The sequence below is a fragment of the Eleutherodactylus coqui genome, chromosome 4 (assembly GCF_035609145.1).
Source record: "Eleutherodactylus coqui strain aEleCoq1 chromosome 4, aEleCoq1.hap1, whole genome shotgun sequence".
In the NCBI taxonomy this organism is placed as follows: domain Eukaryota; kingdom Metazoa; phylum Chordata; class Amphibia; order Anura; family Eleutherodactylidae; genus Eleutherodactylus; species Eleutherodactylus coqui.
This window is the reverse complement of record NC_089840.1, coordinates 247,806,244-247,828,131: the sequence shown is the minus strand read 5'-3', so window position 1 is coordinate 247,828,131 and position 21,888 is coordinate 247,806,244. Positions and strand designations below refer to the sequence as shown.

Genomic DNA, 21,888 nt, shown 5'->3' with positions numbered 1-21,888 from the left:
ATATATTATTTTTTTTTCTGCTGCCATAAATTTAGTACCAAATATGTTACATGTGAATGCAACTTCGGGATGCTCTCATATTTGCCATTTTCCGCAGGAGGGGGATGAGGAGCAGCAGAATCTTTTCCAATACGCTTTTATGATCCACTTCCAACATTGACATCAAAACGGCACACGTGAAAGCAAACTCCGTCTCTGCTTTGTGTGCCCCCCCCCCCCCCGTAGTGATCGTTACTCTGCCGAACGCCGTAGGAGTTGGATGGCGGCTGATTCTACCCTTTTGTAAAAAGAAGCGCTTAATTTCCATAGACATGTAAGGACTTATACAGCCGCACCTGTCACAGAAGTGACCCCCTGGTGATGCACCTAACGCTGCTGTATAGATACATTGTGGTAGTAGCAGAACACAGCGCCACCATTGTGTGGCTACAGGAAGGGCTTACTCATGTGAGCCACCTTCACACTGACCCATTACAGTTAATGCGGCTACATAGACTTTTTTTTACATGGACTGTAAAGCATGCCCTATTCTGGTTCAGCTTCTTGGACGACGGTCACCATTGAAGTCAATGTGTACATAAAAGTAATTTTTTTTTTTTGCTATGCAGGGATGTAAATAAAAAAAAAAAAAACAACACATGCAATACCTTCTGATGCTGGTTATACACATTAATTGTATATCCGCCAGTTTGGTGGATGCTGCTGATTACCTAATGTGCCCCTCCGATGGCAGATGTTGGGGTCATAAGGGCCTTTTTACACAGAAGTACCCGACAGTCGTCCCAGCGATCATCATGACTCTGCTTTTACACAAGCGCGATCATCGCTCAGTATCTGGAGGCAGGGTGAGCCAGAAATCGCTCTGATCTGCCCGCCTCCATTCCCAGTAAACAGGCAGTCCTTCATATACGAACAACTGCCTGTTTACACAATCGTCATTTGAATCGTACAGGCATAAAAAAAAATTAATCTGATTTCCGCGATTTAGGGCTCAGTCACACGGGCGTTTATTGCCGCGATTTGCGCATGCGCATGCGTCCGGCGATTTTTTTTAAAACCATTGCTTTGCAATGGTATCGGACACATGAGCGCTTTTTATGCGCTCGTCCGATAAATTAGAGAACAGAAATCGCAGATCGCACCTATCTGCGATCTGCGATTCCTGTTCTCTTCTCTATATGCGCTCAATGGGGCCGGCGGCAGCAGCGCCGACCCCAATTAGAACATATAGAAGACAAATCATTCTTCTCTGCCACAGCTGTAACAGCTGTGGCAGAGAAGAACGATGTTTACCCATTGAATTCAATGGAGCGGCAATACAGCCGCTCCATTGAAAGCAATGGGCTGCCGGCGTGCGTGGGGTTAATTGTCGGGAAGGGGTTAAATATATAACCCCTTTCCTGCAATGCATCCTGAAAAGTGAAAAAATAAAAAAAAAAGGATGTACTCACCTGCTCCCGGCAGCCTGAGATCCCCGCGGCCGTCCTGCAGTGGGTGTGAAGGGGGTGTGACTCAGGCTTGCCCCTGATTGGCTCAATCAGAGGCTGATCTCAGTCACACCCATTCATGAATTCATGAATGGGTGTGACTGAGACTTGCTTCTGATTGGCTCAGCGCTGAGCCAATTAGGGGCAAGCCTGAGTCACACCCCCTTCACACCCACTGCAGGCCGGCCGCCGCCGCCGGGATCTCCAGCTGCCGGGAGCAGGTAAGTACATACATTTTTTTTATTTTTTCACTTTTCAGGATGCATTGCTGGGTAGGGGTTATATATTTAACCCCTTCCCGACAATTCATCCCACACTCGCCCGCAGCGCTTGCATTCAATGGAGCCGCTGTATTGCCGTCTCCATTGAATGCAATGCGCTGGACAGCTCCGGCCCGTTTCTAATGAAACGCGGCTAGGAGCAGATTTTCGGGCGATTTTTGGGCCGATTTTTCGGCGCCGGTCACGCGATTTGCGCATGCGCATCCGTCATGCGATGCGCAAATCGCGTGAAAAAACGCCCGTGTGACTAAGGCCTTAGTGAGAATCTGCATGATCGTCGTTCAGTGTTAAAGAGCCCATAAGGTGCGTTTTTAGATGGAATGATTATTGTTCAAAAAATCATTCAAAGAAGTGAAACTTGCGCCTCTTTCACACGGGCGACAGCGATATCGCCGCTATAAAATCGCAGCTTTGACCCTGCGATTTTGTAGCGACAGCAATGCGTTTTCTGCAGAAAATGGCGCATCGCTGCTGCCTGCGATAAACTTGCAAGGCTAAATCCTACCCCTAAAGTAAGCCCTAGCTGAATTCCCTAAAAAAAACTGAGAAAAAAAGGCTTGGTCCGCGTCCTCCTGCTGCTCTCCGGAGCTCCACCGGGTGTCCTGCAGTTCTTGCTTACCCACAGAAGATCACTTCCTGGTTGCTGGATTTATAAATCCTGCCTCCAGGAAGCAATGGCTCGGATCAGTTCATCCAGCGCTACTCGGCCAATCAAGGCAGTGCTCGATGAACCAATGCGAGGGCTGTGATTGGCTCATCCAGCTCTGCATTGATTGGTTCTTCAAATTCTGCTCAGCCAATCACGTTGTGAAGGTGGGATTTATAAATTGGCTATTCAATGCCACGGCTTAGCCAATTCATTGAAATCAACGCAAGCTCTGCCTGCAGTTACAAGCACCGGCCACTATATAGAGGTCGTCGCGGAGACTTCCACTCCGACCTCTGTGTTGTTGCGGCGCTGACAACATGCGCCCTTTCAGCTGTTCGGTCGGGGTCCCGAGTGGCAAACTCCAGACAATCAACTGTTGATGACCTATCCTGAGGATAGGTGATCGGTAGTACTCTCCCTGGAAAACCCCTTTAACGCTAATGTTCAATTTAAACACGAGCCATGTTTAAAACGACTGATCGAACAAGAATCGTGTGCTAAACGGGCTGCCTGAGCGCGAACAAGCTGGTGATGACATTACCAGCACATTCGCTCGCACAAGCGGGAATTGTGAGATTCCCTGTGTCTAAAAGGGCTGTTGGTATCGGGCATTTGGATCCTGAGAATGCTTAGTGTGCAGGTGACTGACTGGTCCTTAGGGGTTAAATAAGTTGTTGCTCCTGAGCAGTCTCTCTTTTCGTATTAGGCCATTTGGCCTCCCGGGCCAGACCTTCATCTATTAGCCAGATCAGATCATGGTCAGCCTATCCTTTAAATTTTGATAAGCTCTTGAATTCCCTGGTTCAACCCCTTATAGGGATTCTCTCACTTTTTGCTGTTTTTAGACAGCTCCGTGCAGTGGCCCGGGTTGGTAATGCAGGCTGAATCCCATTCACTTCAATAGGGTTCAGCCTGCAGTACCAAACTCGACCACTGCACAATGCACGGAGCTGTCGACAAACAACTAGAAGTGGAAGAACCCCTTTAAGGTGTAGCAATTTTTCAGTTCTCTATCTTGCACCTTTCAAGAGCTATGAACTTTTTTTTTTTTTTTTAAACATCGACATGGCTGTATGAGGGCATTTTTTTGTGGCACAAGTTGCAATTTTTTTTAACGGCCCCATTTATTTCATTGTATTTAAATGAGCTTTTAAAAACTTTTTTTGTCTAGAGAAATTGCAAAAATGCACATTTGCTTGCGCACTACCGTTCAGTTCACTAGGACTGCCAGAGATAGCCCACTATATTAATTGTTGGGGGGGGGGGGGGGGGGTCTCAGCAGTCAAACCTCCACTGATCTGTGAGTAGTTTTTGTGGGACAACGCCTTTAGGGCTGCTTTCACGTGAGCGACAAAATTGTACGATTTTTTTATTTTTTATTTTTTTTGCGAAGTAACCGTGCTACAAATTGCATGTATGTGAGGCCCGTGCTTTCCCATGGGTTCCTTCACATTCGCAGTGTTTTCATGCGATGCAACTTCGACATTAGAGAATAAGCAGGCTCGGTCCGGGTCCTCCCGTTGCTCTCTGGAGCTCTGCCACGGATCCTGCAGTCCTCATTCGCTGCAGAAGATCACTTCCTGGCTGCGAGATTCATAAATCCCACCTCCAGTAAGTGATGGCACTGATTGGTTCTCGAGCGCTGCTCAGCCAACCAATGCAGCGGATGAACCAAAGCTATTGATTGGTTCATCCAGCGCAGCATTGATTGGCTGAGCAGCAGCTAAAGAACCAATCACACCATTGCTTCCTTCACGCAACCAAGAAGTGATCTTCCGAGGGTAAACAAGATTTTTGTGATGTGCACTAGCATGAGAGGGGGACATTGCTGGATTGTGGAGGCGGGGTCCCTTTAAAATATGCTGAAGAAGTTGTAAGTGTCAGGGGACCTTATGTTCACCTTCCAGAGTTCCTCTTTAAACATGGCCCTGGTGTCCTCTGTGGCGCTCAGCAATCCATTTATGTTCTGTTATTTGTGAATCTGGAAGACGAGCCAGGGAAGCTAATTCTAATGGTTGCCAGGCTGCGAAGACTGTTGGCTACAGTGATGACACAGATATCCACACACCGCAGGCCTTTTAACTGATTGAGAAAAGCAAACAAGGGAAGGGTGCTGGGGGCCGGGTGCGGTGTCATGGTGGGGGCCGGGTGCGGTGTCATGGTGGGGGCCGGGTGCGGTGTCATGGTGGGGGCCGGGTGCGGTGTCATGGTGGGGGCCGGGTGCGGTGTCATGGTGGGGGCCGGGTGCCGTGTCATGGTGGGGGCCGGGTGCCGTGTCATGGTGGGGGCCGGGTGCCGTGTCATGGTGGGGGCCGGGTGCCGTGTCATGGTGGGGGCCGGGTGCCGTGTCATGGTGGGGGCCGGGTGCCGTGTCATGGTGGGGGCCGGGTGCCGTGTCATGGTGGGGGCCGGGTGCCGTGTCATGGTGGGGGCCGGGTGCCGTGTCATGGTGGGGGCCGGGTGCCGTGTCATGGTGGGGTAAACGGTTTCCCCTCCGCGACTCATCACAACGGTATTTAAAGGGAACCAGTCCCCTCATTACAGCATACCCTTATTTATGATGCAGTGTTGATACATATTGGCCACTGCTGTATTTTACCATCGTGACTTAGGGTGAATGCCAACGAATGGAATCTCTGCCCGTTTCCCGCTGCGCTAAAACGCTCATGATTTCCGCAGCTATAAGTTCTATTGAACCGACTAGCGTTCTGCCTGCCAATGCCCTCTTGGGGAATTTTGCCACGGATTTTCGCAGCGGGGGAAAAAATCATGGCGTCTTTTATTTTCCGCGGATTTACGCCATGGGAGGTCTCCATTAATAGAGACCGTGGAAATCCGCGATCACTCGCAGGCACTCTTTCATTTATAATCGCTGTACTCCCACGGCGTAAATCCATGGGTGTACCCTGCATCGCTCATGGGCATGAGCCCTCACAAAGTTTTGTTTGGGACATCTAACTTCTAACCGCTGTGGCCCTTTTTTCATTGTCCCTTTTTTTTTTTTCTTCAGAATGACTCGTATTATTACATGGTATTATCTAACATGCAATATAATGTGCTGGAAAACTTTTTTTTTTCTTTAATTCAAAGTTGGGTAAAATGGAAGAAAAATGCAATTGCTCTTTTTTTTTTTAATGGGCTCGTACAATTAGTGATATCAAATTTATATAGTTATTAGAGATGAGCGAACGTACTCGGTAAGGGCGATTTCGCAATCGAGCACCGCGATTTTCGAGTACTTCCGTACTCGGGTGCGCTGTGGGTGAGCGGGGGGTTGCAGCGGGGAGTGGGGGGGAGAGGGAGAGGGCTCCCCCCTGTTCCCCGCTGCTACCCCCCCCCGCCCCACAGCGCACCCGAGTACTTTTCACCCGAGTAGTGAAGTACTCGAAAATCGCGGTGCTCAATTGCGAAATCGCCCTTACCGAGTACGTTCGCTCATCTCTAATAGTTATCTTAATGTAGTACAAAAAAAACTTTTTCAAAAATTAAAAATTCTATCACCATATTTTGACCCCCTTTAACTTTTTTTTTTTTTGTTAAACGGGTTATGGCCTCCTGCACACGGACGGAAATTCCGTGGCAGGATTTCCCGCAAAATTTTGCCCGTGCCCGCCGACATAGGCTTGCATTAGATAATGCAATCTTATGCAGACAGCCGCGATTTGACCGCGTGAAAACTCGCGCAGTAAACAAATCGCGGCATGTCCCATTGCTGTGCGAGCCTCGCAGAGGTGACTGGTGACGTGCTGGCTCCACTCTGTGCTTGTGCCAGCCGGCACATAGAGCGTAGAAGACGCCGAGAGGAGGCGAGCCGCGATGGTCACTGCAGGACGCATGAATCCTCTTTGTAAAGGTTATTTTCCTTCTGACATAACCCAGCCCCAGACAAAGCTCTCCAGTCATGTTCTGGCGCTGCCCCCTCACTTGGCATCGCTTTAGCATCTGTACGTAGATGTTAGATCAGCACGCTGCAAATATTTTGTGGTGTTACAGCAGATTTGTACAGGACAGCAAGAAACCAAAATGGACAACAAGAATGAATGAATTTTTTATTTTTTGTGGCTTTGGGAGACCTAGATATTGGGGAATTTTTACTTTTTTTATAATAGTCATGTATCTTACATATGTTTATCCAAAGTTTTCCTCTATACAGGCTGCATCCCTAATTCTCGGTTTTCCCTCAGCTAGTAGGTGTAGACTAGCAGCTATGATGTCTCCCATACATTGCACACAGTGAAGAGGAGATCCTGCTCTCCCCTATCTCTCTCACACTTAGAAGCAGTAGCATGGAGGACATTATACAGTAGTACAGAGGAGTACAGCTGTGAAAGTTTCACTGGAGTGAGATGAAACCGTAGAAGCGGCATCAGCACCTCTGTGAGTCTCTCTGTCTCGGCCTCCATCCACTGATCTCTCTATAGACTTCTATGGGCAGCATGAGACAGCAGAAATCAAAGACTCACTTCCTTGGAAACAACTTAGAAGGACCCCTAGTGGCCCACACTTTACCTGAAATGTTTTTTTTTTTTTGTTTTTGCTGAATATTTGCACTACAGTGATTTGAACTTTTTGTCTCGTATTGCATTGACTATCACATCGGCACAGGTTTGTTGACCAGGTTCAGAGGAAACCTGTCAGTGGTTTTAACGCTACTAGACCTACTACAGGGGCAGACTGCTAAGTAACAGGCTATTCCAAACTTGTAACCCACCCCTTTTGCAGAATACTTTACGTACTGCGATCCGTTGGACGAGCCCAGGCCATCTCTTCTGGCAGCAGGTCTTAGCATTCACCCACCCATCCCGTTGGCTGCTGTAACGTCATTCACGGGCTTTGAACTTCACGGACCAGCGAGTGCTCCACAATGGGAGTAGATGTGCTGGTCCGCGGTACTTACAGCATGTGTGAAGTGGCACAACTACTGGGGCGGACCGTGCTATTTGCATGCGGTGCGGGAAGGTTTTAAAAATTGTAACCGCCCGATTTCTAAGCATACCTTCAATGAAAAAAAAACTATTTGGAAAGGCCTGTTGTTCAGTAGTCTGCCACTGTAGTCGGTGTAGTATGGCGAAAACCAGGTTCCCTTTAAACATACAAAATGTTGTACCGATGTGGTTCAAGTTTACCTCCAGTGATTCACCTACAAACCTCTGAGCATATGCACCTCACTGTATTCATTCAATTTTCTTAGTCTAGAATGAAAAAAATAATACTCTGTGCTGTTTTATTAGCTTCATTCACTTGTAAGTTGTACGCTCCTTGCATGTAAAGTAAGGGGCCAAGTATGAGGAGAATTGCTAAGAGGGATACAACCAAAATATCTTACCCAGAGACTGACAAGCTGTCTATATAGGGAACTTGCTTCTTAAAGTCCTGTGATCACAGCAGCATTGGCACTGGTTCAATGAAGCATTTTCTGCAGTGTGGCAAGTGTAATGTGAGCTAGCAGGCTTGTAGATTAGTGAGTGTGACCGGTCTGCAGCTCCACTGTATCTGTAACACGGCAGACAAGGATAGGGAATTGGAAAGAATAGTCTGCAGTACAAACTGCTGAACTTGTTTTCATTAAAGACATTAATAGCACGTCCACAGGATATGTCATTAATGCCTACTAGATTAAGGTCCCACTTCTGGGACCCACACTTGTATCCAGAACGTGGCCGTGCCGCCTACTACTGGCTGTCACATCAGACCCCCGCTGAATGAAGAGGTGGCTGGGATTACAGAAACGGCCGAACTATGCTTTTTCCATAAGTCCCGTCTAAGAAAAAATGTAAAAATACATAGCAAAAAAAGCTAATGTAACTGAATGATATATGCAAATAAGGGAGATGGAACAATACCTCTGCAGTGCAACCTTTTGGAAGGCAGCATTGTTTCAAGTCAATGTTAGACTCTTTATACAAGCCTTGTAATAATGACTGGGAATTGAAAGCCAAGCCAAAATCCATACACAGACAGCTGTTTCGGGGTAAGTGCCCCTCATCAGTGTGCAGTAGGTTTCTGGCTTGGCTAGCGAGAGGCCTGTGAGGCGATCTCCTGCCTTCATCCCTACGGGGAGTCCTCATCACTGAACACCCTGCCGCTGCTGTCAGTGTTCAGTGATGAGGTGACCCTCCCCCGCAGGGATGAAGGGATCCCCTGCCCCTGCTGTCACAGTGTTCAGTGAAGAGGGGAACGCCGCAGGGATGAAGGGATTCCCTGCTGTCAGTGTTCAGTGATGAGGGGACCCCCCCCCCCGTGGGGATAAAGGGATCCCCTGCTGGTACTGTCAGTGTTCAGTGATGAAGGGATCCCCTGCTGCTGTCACAACAGTGGCAGGAGATCACAATGTTCTCCCTATGTTCTCAATGGGGCTGGCGCTGAGAACAAGGTTAAACCCCTGGATACGACAGCCTCACATCCCTGCAGGGTTGAAGGAATCCCATGCTGCAGCAGAGGATCACAATCTTGTCCCATTGCTTTCAATGGGGCCGTCACTGCTACCGCCGGCCCCATTGGAAACAATGGGCAATATAACAAAAAGAATGAGAATGTGATTTTTATTTTTTTTTCTTTTTTAGACTGAAACCATTGAAATTTATTGGTTTCATAATCATGCGTTTTCACTCACTCTCGCAGCGCAAAAAAATCACCCAATTTTCTCGCCAGTGTGAAGGCGCCCTGAGTCCACATCCCTTTTTCATAGGAAACCTGTCCAGTCACCCGCATTGTGGCTCCATTGTATCATCAGCTGCTTTCACTGTTGGTGATGCCGCTCTCATTAGTATTAATTAGGGCAGCGTCTCGAGATGCACAGTCTCATTCTTCCCCGGTTATCGCCATCTCAGAAGGCTTACACATGTTCCCGTAGAAAAGCCCTTCATAGAGCATTACCTCTGAAGGGAGTCCTCCCATGTAGAGTAGAAATGTAGACGTTGCTTTCATACGTTATGCATTGATCACTCAATTATAGATCAAAGTCGCACAGAGTGCGCTCCTCTTCCGTCTCCTACTTTAAAATTATCATATTCTTTATGTATTTAAAGCTGTCACAGCAGCCAGACACCATATAGGAGATCTGCTTTTATCAGCACGTTCGGTGTAATATGTAGGTCAGCAGCATGTGGGTTATGTAAGGACGTCCTACAATTAATGAGGTTAATCCAATTGTACTGGTACAAGACTAACCTGCCTAAGTTCTTGATTTATGTTACCTGAACACACTAGAAGAATAGACACTCCTGTCTGAGCCTTTATGGCCAGTCTGTTGGGCGGTATGAGCTTTCATGCCTATAATGTGTGCATCAGTGCTACTAAAAAAAATATGGGGGGAATTTATTAAAATGTGCCTAATGTGTGAGGTTTTTTGATCTTTTAATGTGTATATTTCTCATTTAAAAAAAAACCAAAAACAACTTTTATAAAACTTTTTTAAACTTTTTTTTTTTTTCTTATAGAGGTTTTGATCCTGTGATTGTTTGGTCGCTTTTACAATCTACAGCAATAATGTTGTATTGCAGTACATTGTATATTTAACATCAGCTCATGTAGCTGTGGCACAGGCAGGGCTTAATAGGCTGCAATGCGGGGGCAACCTGGGAGCTCCACAAGCCTCCAGGTGCGATTGAAGCTGAACAGGTTGGTAGGTGGGGAGGGAGGAGTGTTTAAGGAAGACAGGAAGCCTCCTACATTTAAATGCCCAGGTAGGGTTGAATGATTTGACCTAAAATTTAAATCTTGTTTTTCGTTTTCCAATTTGTAATCTCAATTTTACTTTTTATTTTTCTTAACAAGCTAAAAATATGAAGACGCGTCTGGGGGAATTCAGAGATCTTTTATGCCAGTTTTTTTGGCATTAACAAAATGTACCGTACATCTTTGCACAAATGTTTGCATTTTTTTGCATCCTGTTCGGTACTTTGCTGAAAGAAGGTGGGGCTTAACAAAAGGGGGAGTGGCCTCATGGACCCATTGGATTTACTGTAATTTTATGCCGTAACCTGACATATGTTATAGCTGAAATTTCTGACCGCTCCCAGCTAGCATAGATTTTAATCTGGAGCATGGACTGGCAAGACTTGTGGCAGGTTTATTAAGAGGCATGCAAATTAAATGCCGGTCCAAGTAAATTTCCTCGAGTTACGAGCCTGCTCGCAAGTTAAGCAGCTTGCAAAATGAGACTCAGGAGGGATAGTCTAATAGTCACCGGTCACCGGCGTTACGGTCCTCGCGATGGCCTGCGGCGCTGCTACAGGCTGTTGCGTCGTCGTCCTCGGTTCGAATGCCCCGCCTCCAGCAAGCTAATGCTCTGATTGGTTAAACCAGTGCCGCATCAGTCAATAAAAAACGGCGCTAAATTAACCAATGAGATCATTAGCTTGCTGGAGGCGAGGCTTTCAAGCCTCGCTTCCAGGAATAAATGCTTTGTTGGCACGGAGGAGAGTGCAACAGCCTGCAGCAGCGCCACAGACCATTGGGAGAACGCTGGTGGTAGGTGAGTATTGATGATTTTTTTTACGTGTAGTTTCCCCATTAAAGTGAATTGAAACGCCATTATTGCGGAACGCATTAATGGCGTTTCAATTCCGTTCAATGGGGAAAAGGGACTTGACACACAAGTGTTTTGGCTTAAGAGCTCCGTCTCAGAACGGATTAAAGTCGTAAGCCAAGGCACTACTGTGTATGTATGTGACAGATATAGATATATATTGCATGCCTCTTCGGATCCATTTCCTTATTGCCTTGATGAAGAATCCTGTGAGGTCTGAAAGCTCGCATTAACATCATGTATTTTTGTTAGCCAATAAAAGGTATCCAATCTACAAGATTACAAGAACCATCACACTCTGATATATTTATACATGGCTATTAGGTCGCCCCTTAGCCGTCTTTTTTTTTTTTTTTTTAAGCTCAAGAACTCCAATTTTGGAAGCTGCTTTGGGTATTGTAGTCCGCCCATTCTGCTGATTACTGTGATATATAGTCTTTCCCCTTTTGGCAGGGAGGGAAACTAAAAATAGGGCGCAGGTGCAGCGAAACAAGTAAAGAAACTAAACCACAAAATCAGCCATTATGTATCGGATTAGTCCAACTTCCCGGGTTACTGTTGAGGAAATAACACTTTACAGAAACCGAAGTATTATTGATGGCTACATGCTTCTAGTAGGTTTGTATGACTGTGTGAGCCTTGTCACAAACACAACCCACTTGTTCCTCGGCTACAACGGTCTCCCAGAAACTTTCCCTTTGCATAAACAACCATTGTTGTGACATTCCTAGCTCCACGGGCGCTGACGTCACGAAAAGCAGCTGCAAGAACTTTCATCCCAGTTCTGCTACTACGCATGTTGTGCACCTACCCGTTTAATGGGCTTGGCTCTATAGAACGTTGAACGTGTCGTTTCCTGCCAGGATAAGGTCATAGTCTGGTCTGATCACTGAATATTATTTTACCTAATCTGGTTTATGTGGTATGAAATTAACCCCTTAAGGCTATCGACACATGGCCGAGTGCGATATCGGGCCGTGAACCTCAGCCTAATGCTGCACTCGTGAACGTGCGATGTACCGGTGGATGCAAGATGTTTTTTCTGTTTAAAAAAAGTCTCCCATCGCTTCTGTGGGGTTGTGATCCTCTGGTGCGGCTTTCTGAAAAATACTCGCCTCCGGATCTGCTGTGCAGCTCCCACGATGACGCTTCGGCGTAGTACAGCGCATGACGCGCAGGCAGTGTCATATGACGCGGTGGGCGGGGCGCATATTCACTGTGCTACAGCGGAAGTATAGTGTGACGGCCAGCTTCCACTGACTACAAATGGGACATGCCGTGGGTTATTTCATGATATGGAATTCCGTGGTGGAATTCTGCAACATGAACATTGAGCTATTAGGTTCAATAGAACCTAAGCTGCAGTGAAACACCGCGGAGAAAAATAATTTTAGTTTTTTATTTTCTAGTTGACTGTGCTGTGTGAGAGCTTGTTTCTTGTGGGCTGACGTGGTTTCTACCGTGTTTCCCTGAAAATTAGACCTAGCCCTAAAATAAGCCATATGCTGATTTTCAGTGGGAGTGGGGCGGGGGCTTGAAATATAAGCCCTATGCTGAAAATAAGCCCTAGCTACACTACATGGGGGGGGGCAATACTTGCCTAGCAGATACCATCCGGGTCCCTCCCTCTGATCTCCGCAGTCACGGCAGGCTTCCTTGCAGTTCTCAGCCGCTGACACAAAATTGCTTGCTGGTAACGTGGCTTGTAAACCCAGCCTCCAGCAAGTGATTGCTCTGATTGGCTCAGAGTCGTGGCTCTCGAGAACTAATCATAGCCATTCAGTGTTGGAGGGTGTGCATATATGACTAAAAGCATAAAGAGGTTAATATTGGGGTCTGGATATATGTAGGACATCTCATCTGGGGTTTGATATAAAAACAGGGGTTTGGCATTTGAATATATGTAGGGAGTCTGTTTTGGGGTCTGATATTAAAATAAAGGGTTTGACTATGGAGGTGGAGGGGGGGGGGTTGACATTTAATGGGTTTTCCGGGCAAACAGTATTGATAACTTATAGGGATCCCCAGCGATCAGCTGATTGTTCACCCCACTGTCTCTGCAGCAGGGCCGGATATGGTTATTGGAGTAGGAGCAGGGTGCCTCAGAGGTGGCATCACTACTATTGAAATCAGTGGGAGTGAAGCCACCCGTGAGTCCTTCTGCTGTGATCCCAATGTGGATCTGGAAGTGTGATAGGAGACTTCGCTCTCATTGATTTCAATAGTAGCTGCCTCTGAGACTTCATGCTCCGACCTTAATGACTATGTCTGGCCCTGCTGCAGGGAAATTGGGCCGGACAATCAGCTGTATTTGCCTGGAAAACTTTTTTTTTTTTTAACCCCTTCCCTCCCCATGACGTACCCTTACGTCATGGGAGTGGGGTACTTCCCGCAAAATGACGTACCCTTACGTCATAGGGATAGCGCGAGATCACATGATCTCGCGCTATCCCGCAGCGGGAGCCGGCTGTCAGTCATAGCCGGCCTCCCGCTGCAACAGCGGGGGTGCATCGGAGATGCGCGCCCCCCCCCCGCTGTTAACCCCTTCCCTGCCACAATCTATGTAGATCGTGGCATGGGAAGGGTTCACAGAGGGAGAAGTTGCTGGGCTCTCGCAATATAATCATCCTGTGTTGCCAGTGCCTGAGGTCGCTGTATAAGCGATAAGGCATGGCAGAACGGTAGCCCTGCCATGCCTTATCACAGCGATAATCAGGGCAGTGTTGTAAGTCCCTCAGAAAAAAAATGATTAAAAAAATGTTAAAAAAACCCCCAATTTTTATGCTTTCTTATATTAGCATAAAAAAAGCTTAAAAAAAAAAATTAGAACCCCACATATTTGGTATTATCGCGTCCGTAACGACGTGACTGCATGTTAAAAAGCGCTAAAAAAAATTGAGGCGAAATGCTAATTTTTAGCACTTTGTCTCACTAAAAACGCAATGAATGTGATCAAAAAAGCAGTATGTACCCCAAAATGGTACCAATAAGAACTACAGCTCGTCTCTCAAAAACTAAGCCCTCACGAAGCTCTGTACATTAAAAAAAAAAAAAAAAAATTACAGGACTTTGAATGCAGCGATATAGAGAAAAAAAAAGATTTCCAAAAAAAGGGCTTTTTATTGCAGAAAAGTGGAAAAACCTAAAAAAAAGTAAGAATTTTGGTATCGCTGTAACCGTACCGACCCGCAGAAAAAATGGATCGTGTCATTTATGCTGCATGATTAACGCTGTAAAAAAATAAATAAAAATCACAAAAAACAAGCCCTTATACGGCTGTGTCGACGGAAAAATAAAAAAGTTATGACTTTTGATAAATGGAGAAGAAAATCCGCCAAAATAGGCCATGTAATTAAGGGGTTAAAGGCAGTTTAATCTGGGGTTTTAACTTCATAGTGATTCTGACTAGACTTGGCACCACCCTTTTACATAAGCCACACCCCTTGAAAAGGCCTTTGTTTCATAAGGATCACCCTGTGAAGGGCTCTATCGTTTTGCGGTCACATTGTACTTGCAGTCTGGGAGATGGGTAAGCCGTAGACATTGGGCTTGGGTTTAAATGCCCTGATGACCTATGGTAAGGGTGACACTCAGAAGGGGCCTTACTTTGGGGGTTTTAAGATTCTCCTTAGCCCTGGTGGTCATTCATCCACTGATGATCCATCTAATAGCAATGCTGCTGATGTCTTGTAGCAATCTGTGTCTGTAGTAACAAGCAGTTGTTTCCGAGATCTTTTCCTTTCCTTACAAGCGTTCTTGGACTTTCTCCAAAAATAGTTTAGCCGTTAGTGGTTGTTGCTGTATCTTAACACTTGGGCAGGATTTCCCTGGTGAGACGCAGCGAGTGTGCCGGATCTTTCTTTCCATTGGAACTATTTGTTAATGCATGTGTGCTCGTTAGTTGTGAGTAATGAGGAAATATTAACACTCTAATCTGGTGCTAGATGGACCTCCAACGAGGCGTCGTGTGTGTTTTATATGTGTGTTTTATATGTGTGTTTTCTTTTTATGTTTTGTGGGTTTGTTGTGTTTTTTTTTTTTTTGTTTTAGTTTGTTTGTTTTCACATGTTTTTGTACCTTATTGTCACCCAGTTGAAAGTGTTAACAATAATGGGGAACATTCACAGGAGTAGAAGTGGTCAAGTTTTGGGGGTCTTAATGCCCATTTAGACACAACGATTATCGCTCAAAAGCCATCTCTTGAGCAATAATCGTTGTGTTAACTGCAATTACATTGTGCAGTTTTCGTTAAGCCATCGCTCATCATGGTCTTTCAGCTGTATCCCGCTCCCTAATGGCCGCTGGGTCTGAAGAACAGAGCGGTCCAGCTGCATTCTCCATACCGCGCCTAGACCGACTTCAAATGTCTAAATAAAGGCACCTGGAAGCTTTTCCCTGCATTGGATGCAGCTAAACTGCCTCCCGCTCCTTTTTTGCAGCTCCCATAGGAGTCTATGGGAGCCGGCAGAGTATATTGGTCAAAAGATAGAGCAAGACCTATCTTTTCCGTCAGCGTATAATTTCTGCAGCGTATGTGCTATTCTTTTCCGGTGCAACGTTTTTATGGGCTGCAAAATCGCCCATGTGAACGAATGCATTGGAATCCAATGCCTCAGATGGTCTCTGCTTTCAGACGGCGTGAAACGCGGCTAAATAGCCACGTATCACCGCTTGTGTGAATAAAGCCTTAGTCACATGAAAAAAACGCAGCACCTCCTATTTTGGGCCCTAATACTCACTGAAATGCGTAAATACATAGGAAACTTGCGTCTCCGCTGCGTAATTACAAAATAAATCAATGGGATTTCTTGCATTAAGAAGATGAGCAGAAATACACAGGGAATCTGTATCTGTACATGAACGCACTGTGTATTCACGGACCAACATAAGCAAGATGCCCGTGTGATTGAGCCTATTTGATTGTGAATTAGCCAGATGATGGTCCCAATCCCAAACTCAAATGCGTTTACTGATATCAGTGAGGGTTCCTTTTAACCCTAACGACTTCCACTCCAGTAAAGCCCCATTTACACGCTTCGATTATCGTTCAAATTTCGTTCAAACAATGGCATATGAGCGATAATCGTTGCGTGTAAATGCTACCATCGTTTACTCTTCGGCTAAACGATGATTTTAAGGTGAGCTTTAAAATCCATCCTTCAGCCGGAGAGTAAATAACAGGGATCGCACACTGTATTCTGCATGGGAGCGCTGATTACATTGTATTCAGCTGACAGCCCATGCGAGAACAAAGGAGCTGATTGCAAAGCCCAGACCACCTGCTGGGTTCTGCAAGCAGCTTCTGGAGGCTCATTTACATGCAATTGAACCTACCCGGTTTCCCCAAAAATAAGACGGGGTCTTATATTAATTTTTGCTCCAAAATATTTAACTCTCATACATGTTTAGCTGCCTGGACACTATATTTAAGTATAATTTTAAAATTAACTGTAACTATGGCTTATTTTTGGAGTAGGGCTTATATTTCAAGCATCCTAAAACCATAGAAAAACCATGTTGGGGTGTATTTTTGGGGTAGGTCTTATTATCAGGCAAAGGGTGATAAAAGTGCTGATGGGCATTAGTGTCCATTAGCACTTGATGTAAAATGATCTCTAGAACTGTCAATCTTTCAGTTTGTCTTTGCGTGTAAATGAGCCTTAAGTGCGCCGTGATTCCCATTTATGGTCTAAGCTTTCAACAGCTGTTTGTCGGGCGCTTCTTCCGGTCCATGTTGGGGGGAGGCTGCTTTTGAGTGACTGCTCTCCTCCTCTCTGTTTCATTTAGTTCTACTGCCCTTCTGCACCATGGAATGCTCTTCACTTCTTTGACGTGGTTATGGTCACCGTGATGTCTACTTAAAAAAAAAAAAAAAAAAATCATCTATTTTTATGGAATTTCATCTAATATTGTGACCCGTATTCTATACCCTCCTTTCTACATCTATTTTACGGATCTATTGCCGATTTAATGTAGAGCGGAGACTAGAGAGCGATTTTCTAATTTATTGTAATTTCCTAGTTCGCAGCTCATTGTTGATGCGATTTGGTCATTCTCAATCCCCAAATATTGGTTACAAATGAAGCCACGGCGAGACGTTGAGTGTTTATACCATTACTGAAGTGCTGTGAAATGTCTTGGCAGGAAAACGTGTCCTTGGCCGATATTCTGTCGCTACGAGATAACGGTCTCACTGAGCAGGATATTTGGGCAATCTGCCTGGAATGCTGCTACTCCATGAAGGACATCTCTCACGCAGCCATCTTCCAGACGCTGTGCATTACTCCAGACACACTGGCATTTAACACCAGCGGCAACGTCTGCTTCATGGAGCAGCTTAGTGGTAAGTCTTCCTTTCATCCACTAGTGCCAAGTCCCCGAGCGGCTTTCTCAATGACAACAGTGCATCAATTATGAGCGACTCGTAAAAGAAATGCAGTGTTACACAGCAAATGCTAAGAATGAAAAGTGTATGAAGTGAATGCCCAACTTTCGTCACCACTTTCTGCGCTGATTACGAATATATCATTATAAGGGATGGAGCTCTGGGACAACCACTTGGGGTTGGGGGTCATACGCCAACAAATTTATACAACTCCTGTAGATCAAGTAAGCTCCCTCTAGTGGTAGCTAAAGGCAGACAAAATTTTAAGGGTATGCATGGATTGGCTTAAGCCTTTCCAATCCAATTTTGGATTCAGGGTTTCCTAAAAGGCTTTCTCTTTTTGCTGTTATACAACAGTGCCATCTGCTGGCTAAAGCCAGTGTGTGTGTGTGCCAGAGAGGCTCTGAGAGCGGAGCGTCTGGCAATAGACGGTAAGAATACCCTGTCGGACGTCTTCTGACATTGGAGCTCTACAAGCTTCAATCAGAATCTAGGAAGACGTCAGACAGTGGATTGGAAAGGGTTAAAGGGGTTTTCCAGGGCTTGGATATTGATAGGTCAATATCTGATTTTTAGTGGGGCTCAACTCCTGATCCCCTAGAGATCATCTCACTGAAGTGGTCAAGTGCTGCGGACTATACCATTCAATTCATAGTGGCGGTTCCTGGTATTGCAGCTCAGTTACATTCACTACAACACCACTGAGCTGCACGAAGGCTATGTAACCCATGAATGTAATGTCACAGGCCGAAGAAGTCGTCACAGCGCCCTCAAACAACTGAATGGCAGGTGTGCCAGGAGCCGGCCCACCCAACCATTCTGATATTTTTGAGCTGTCCTAAAATTAGGTCATCCATATCACAGATCCAGAAACCTCTTTAAAATCACTTATATTTTTCGAAGGAATTTCTGCCACAGAGTTGCTGCAAGGTCCAAACAGAACTGCACAAGAATTGCCCTATTGTCATTTCATAGAGCTAATCCTCAGTGTTTCCATCTGAAATTATTTCCGCGGTGGACTTTTTTCTTGGCAACACCAAAAATTCACCCGCAAAAGCTTCCGTTGCATATCAATGGGGTTGCGGAACCCCCCATTACATGCATGGTGTTTGGATTTTCATTGGATTTTAACTCTGATTTTGGGCCAAAATTTGCATGAAATCAGACTCGTATGAACCTAGCCTGATGTAGGACACTGCAAGGCAAATGAGAATTAGCAATAAAGTTCTAAGATGAGGTCTGCAGCCTTCACCAACAGCTAGAATGAAGGTGCATTGGCATTCACCAAAGCACGCCCTATGGCCCAATCACCTTTCCCAAATTAAAGTGGTCAGGAGCTCCAAATAGATATGCAAGTCTGTACCTACAGGAGATGATTACCGGCTATGTATTTTTCCTCTGACATTGTTTCTTGGCTGCTTTTAAGCATTATTAGGACAGAGCTGTGATCCCTGACTACAGCTAAGGTGCCTAAGTCTTGGACACACCCCCTGACTCATCATTGGCTCAGGTTGCAGAAGAAGTAGGGGGTGTATCTTCGTGAACCAATGAGCGGCTCTGTCCGAATAGAGATGAGCTAAAAAAGCAGCTAAGGAGAAGACCTGAGGAAAGGTCTCTTGTAGGTACTGATTTGCTTATCAGTTTTAGGCTGGATTCACACTAACGTATATCGGCTTGGTTTTCACGCCAAGCCGATATGTCATCCTCATCTGCAGGGGGGGGAGGATGGAAGAGCCAGGAGCAGGAACTAAGCTCCCACCCCCTCTCTGTCTCCTCTCCACCCCCTCTCTGCCCCTCTGCACTATTTGCAATGAAAGGAGGTGGAACGGGGGCGGGGCTAAGTTCTGAGAATTAGCCCCGCCCCCATCCTACCTCTCGCTATCGCAAATAGTGCAGAGGGGCGGAGAGGAGGCAGAGTGTGGGCGGGAGCTCAGTTCCTGCTCCTGGCTCTTCGACCCCCCCCCCCCCCCCTCCGCAGATGTGGACGACGTATATCGGCTCGGTGTGGAAACCGAGCCAATATACGTTTGTGTGAATCCAGCCTTAAGCTCATGACTGAAGACTCTTGAAGCCTAGAGGAGCTGTAGGGAATCTGTGTCCTTCTTGCTCTTGCTATTGGTGGAGGCTGTTATCCATGGACACCCTTTAGGGTGATGTGTTGAGACTTTTAGAACTGGGGGTACACTTTTTTTCTTTTTTTTTTCTGTTTCTTCTTTTTTTTTTTTTTTTTTTTCCAAAATCAGAATTTCATTTTTCTTGTTTTGCTGATAATATATTTCTAGCAACCTCCAAACTTTTTACCTTTTGTCTTCATGACTGCTGGACATGGCGGCACTGATGATTTTCGTCTTACTTTTTTTTGTGTGTAATTTTCATTCATATGAAATATTCATTGTGATGTATTTTCGATGTCACTTTTTCTGTTTGATCTGATTCATGGAAAACTGTGCAGTAAGAGTGATATCGACTACAAAGAATTCAGTAAAGCAATTATAAAACTGGGTTACATTTTATCTTCTAGATGATCCTGAAGGGGCCTTTGTACCTCCAGAGTTTGATCTGACTGGTAACACTATAGAGGTACGTGTGTGTGGTGAAGGCTTCAATAAGCTGATTACAGAGTTTCCCCTTGCTAAGGCCTTCAGCAATCGGCTGTAATCTGTGGGGAGCCCAACAGCAAGTGTTCAATTTCCCTACAGTGCCACCACAGGTGAAATAAAGTATTACACAATTCATATCAATGGGCTATTTGTGTAATGCAAGATAAGAAAGGCCAAGAGAGAAGAATCCTGAATGTAGACTGGGAGTTCACTAATGTATATTTAAATGGTTTTTTTTTAAGCTAGACAAGCCCTTTTAATCCTTGACAACCTAATGTATTCTCTAGCATACCATTTCTTGATTATTTTTTTTAAAAGCTAAAGTAAAAATCCCCATGTATTTGAACTTATTTCCTCTGTTCATATATACTTTTGCAGGGACACATATATTCTCTGGGTGCAACACTGAAAGCAGCGATAGAATTTGTCGTCGACCCAGATTCCGAGACAGAATTTTGCCAAGATTTAAATTCCTTGCTGGACTCTATGCAACAAGAAAACCCGGCAGACAGACCGGACATTGAGGTAGGATGATTAAGCAGACACATCCCCCCCCCCCCCCCCTCCCCACTGCTACTGAAAGTTAAAGCGCCCCTCCGGTTCTGGGAGAGAATTCTAGCCTGAGACCAGAGGGGACAGGGTATATATTGACATGTAATTGTTCTTCTCTGACAGCCCTCTGATTGCCAGTTCTAGGTCCTTTTTTTTTTTTTTTTTTGGGCATTCAAGATGGCCGACACAATTTTAAGACTATCTAACCCCACAGTTTATTGGTAGTGTTAGACTACCAATGTGCTATTCTTGTTTTCTCACTGGCCAGAGCTGCTCATATGATCAGCACTGGCCAATCATAGAGCAGTACACAGTGTACAGAACTATATACTCCTGCCTATCCTGTCCCAGAGCAGAAGTTTCTCCCTGAACTGGAGGTTCTCTTTGTGCTACCTTTTACACCTTCAATCCCTATTGGCCAAATGCTTTTTCAGCTGACAGCTGTTTCTGCCAACAATTGACGCTGATCAATGAGATTGTTAAAGGGGTTGTCCCGCGAAAGCAAGTGGGGTTATACACTTCTGTATGGCCATATTAATGCACTTTGTAATATACATTGTGCATTAAATATGAGCCATACAGAAGTTATACACTTACCCCCTCCGCCGACTAACGCTGTCTTCTCCTTCCATTAGATGCGCTTGCGCTGTGCGGTCTTCTGTTCTGTTGAATGGGGCCGCTCCGGCGTGCTCGCGCCGGAGAGCTGGTCTGCGCATGCGCAGAAGACAGCGTTAGTCAGCGCCATAGAGACGAGGACGCCAGCACCGGAGGGGGTAAGTGTATAACTTCTGTATGGCTCATATTTAATGCACGATGTATATTACAAAGTGCATTAATATGGCCATACAGAAGTGCTTAACCCCACTTGCTGCCGCGGGACAACCCCTTTAAATGTGTTTGCATAGTCCGAATCAGAAATGTAAAATTCAACATGCCTAATTCTTCCTATTCCCGGGATCATCTGTCTAGGTGGAGATGGAGATTTCCGCCATAAATGTCTGCTTTCATCTTTTATAATTTTGTTCAGCAGTAGATACAATATAGATCCTTACTTGTATAGAAATTCATTTATAAAATTTCACATACACTTTTAAGGAAGAATATTTGTGAATTGCTTAAACTGTAATTCCCAAATATAGACTTGGTAAGGGATTGATCCTGATAGCAGTGGCAGAAGGAGAAAAAAAAATCCTATGTGTTTGCCCTGAGACGCAATGAGTAATTTATAAAATACAGAAGATGTGCCTCTGTATGGAAACAGCGATACAAGACTGTTAAAGAAAATTTAAAAAAAATGAGTTTGTAGACTGTAATTACAAGACACTGAGTGGCTGTGATTGGCTGCTGGCACTCGATTAGCCAATCACAGCACTCGCTTTGCTGGCGGCGGGGTATTCAAAGCCC

At 45.4% G+C, this 21,888-nt stretch overlaps 1 protein-coding gene across 1 annotated transcript in view; it reads left to right on the top strand.

The window, feature by feature from the left end:
• Positions 1 to 21,888, top strand: part of KNDC1 (kinase non-catalytic C-lobe domain containing 1) — a 122,473-nt gene that overhangs the window by 6,311 nt on the left and 94,274 nt on the right. The window contains exons 2-4 of the mRNA XM_066601011.1: positions 17,092 to 17,290; positions 19,854 to 19,912; positions 20,311 to 20,457. Coding sequence (XP_066457108.1) covers positions 17,092 to 17,290; positions 19,854 to 19,912; positions 20,311 to 20,457 — 405 coding nt within the window. The remainder of the gene's footprint in view (positions 1 to 17,091; positions 17,291 to 19,853; positions 19,913 to 20,310; positions 20,458 to 21,888) is intronic.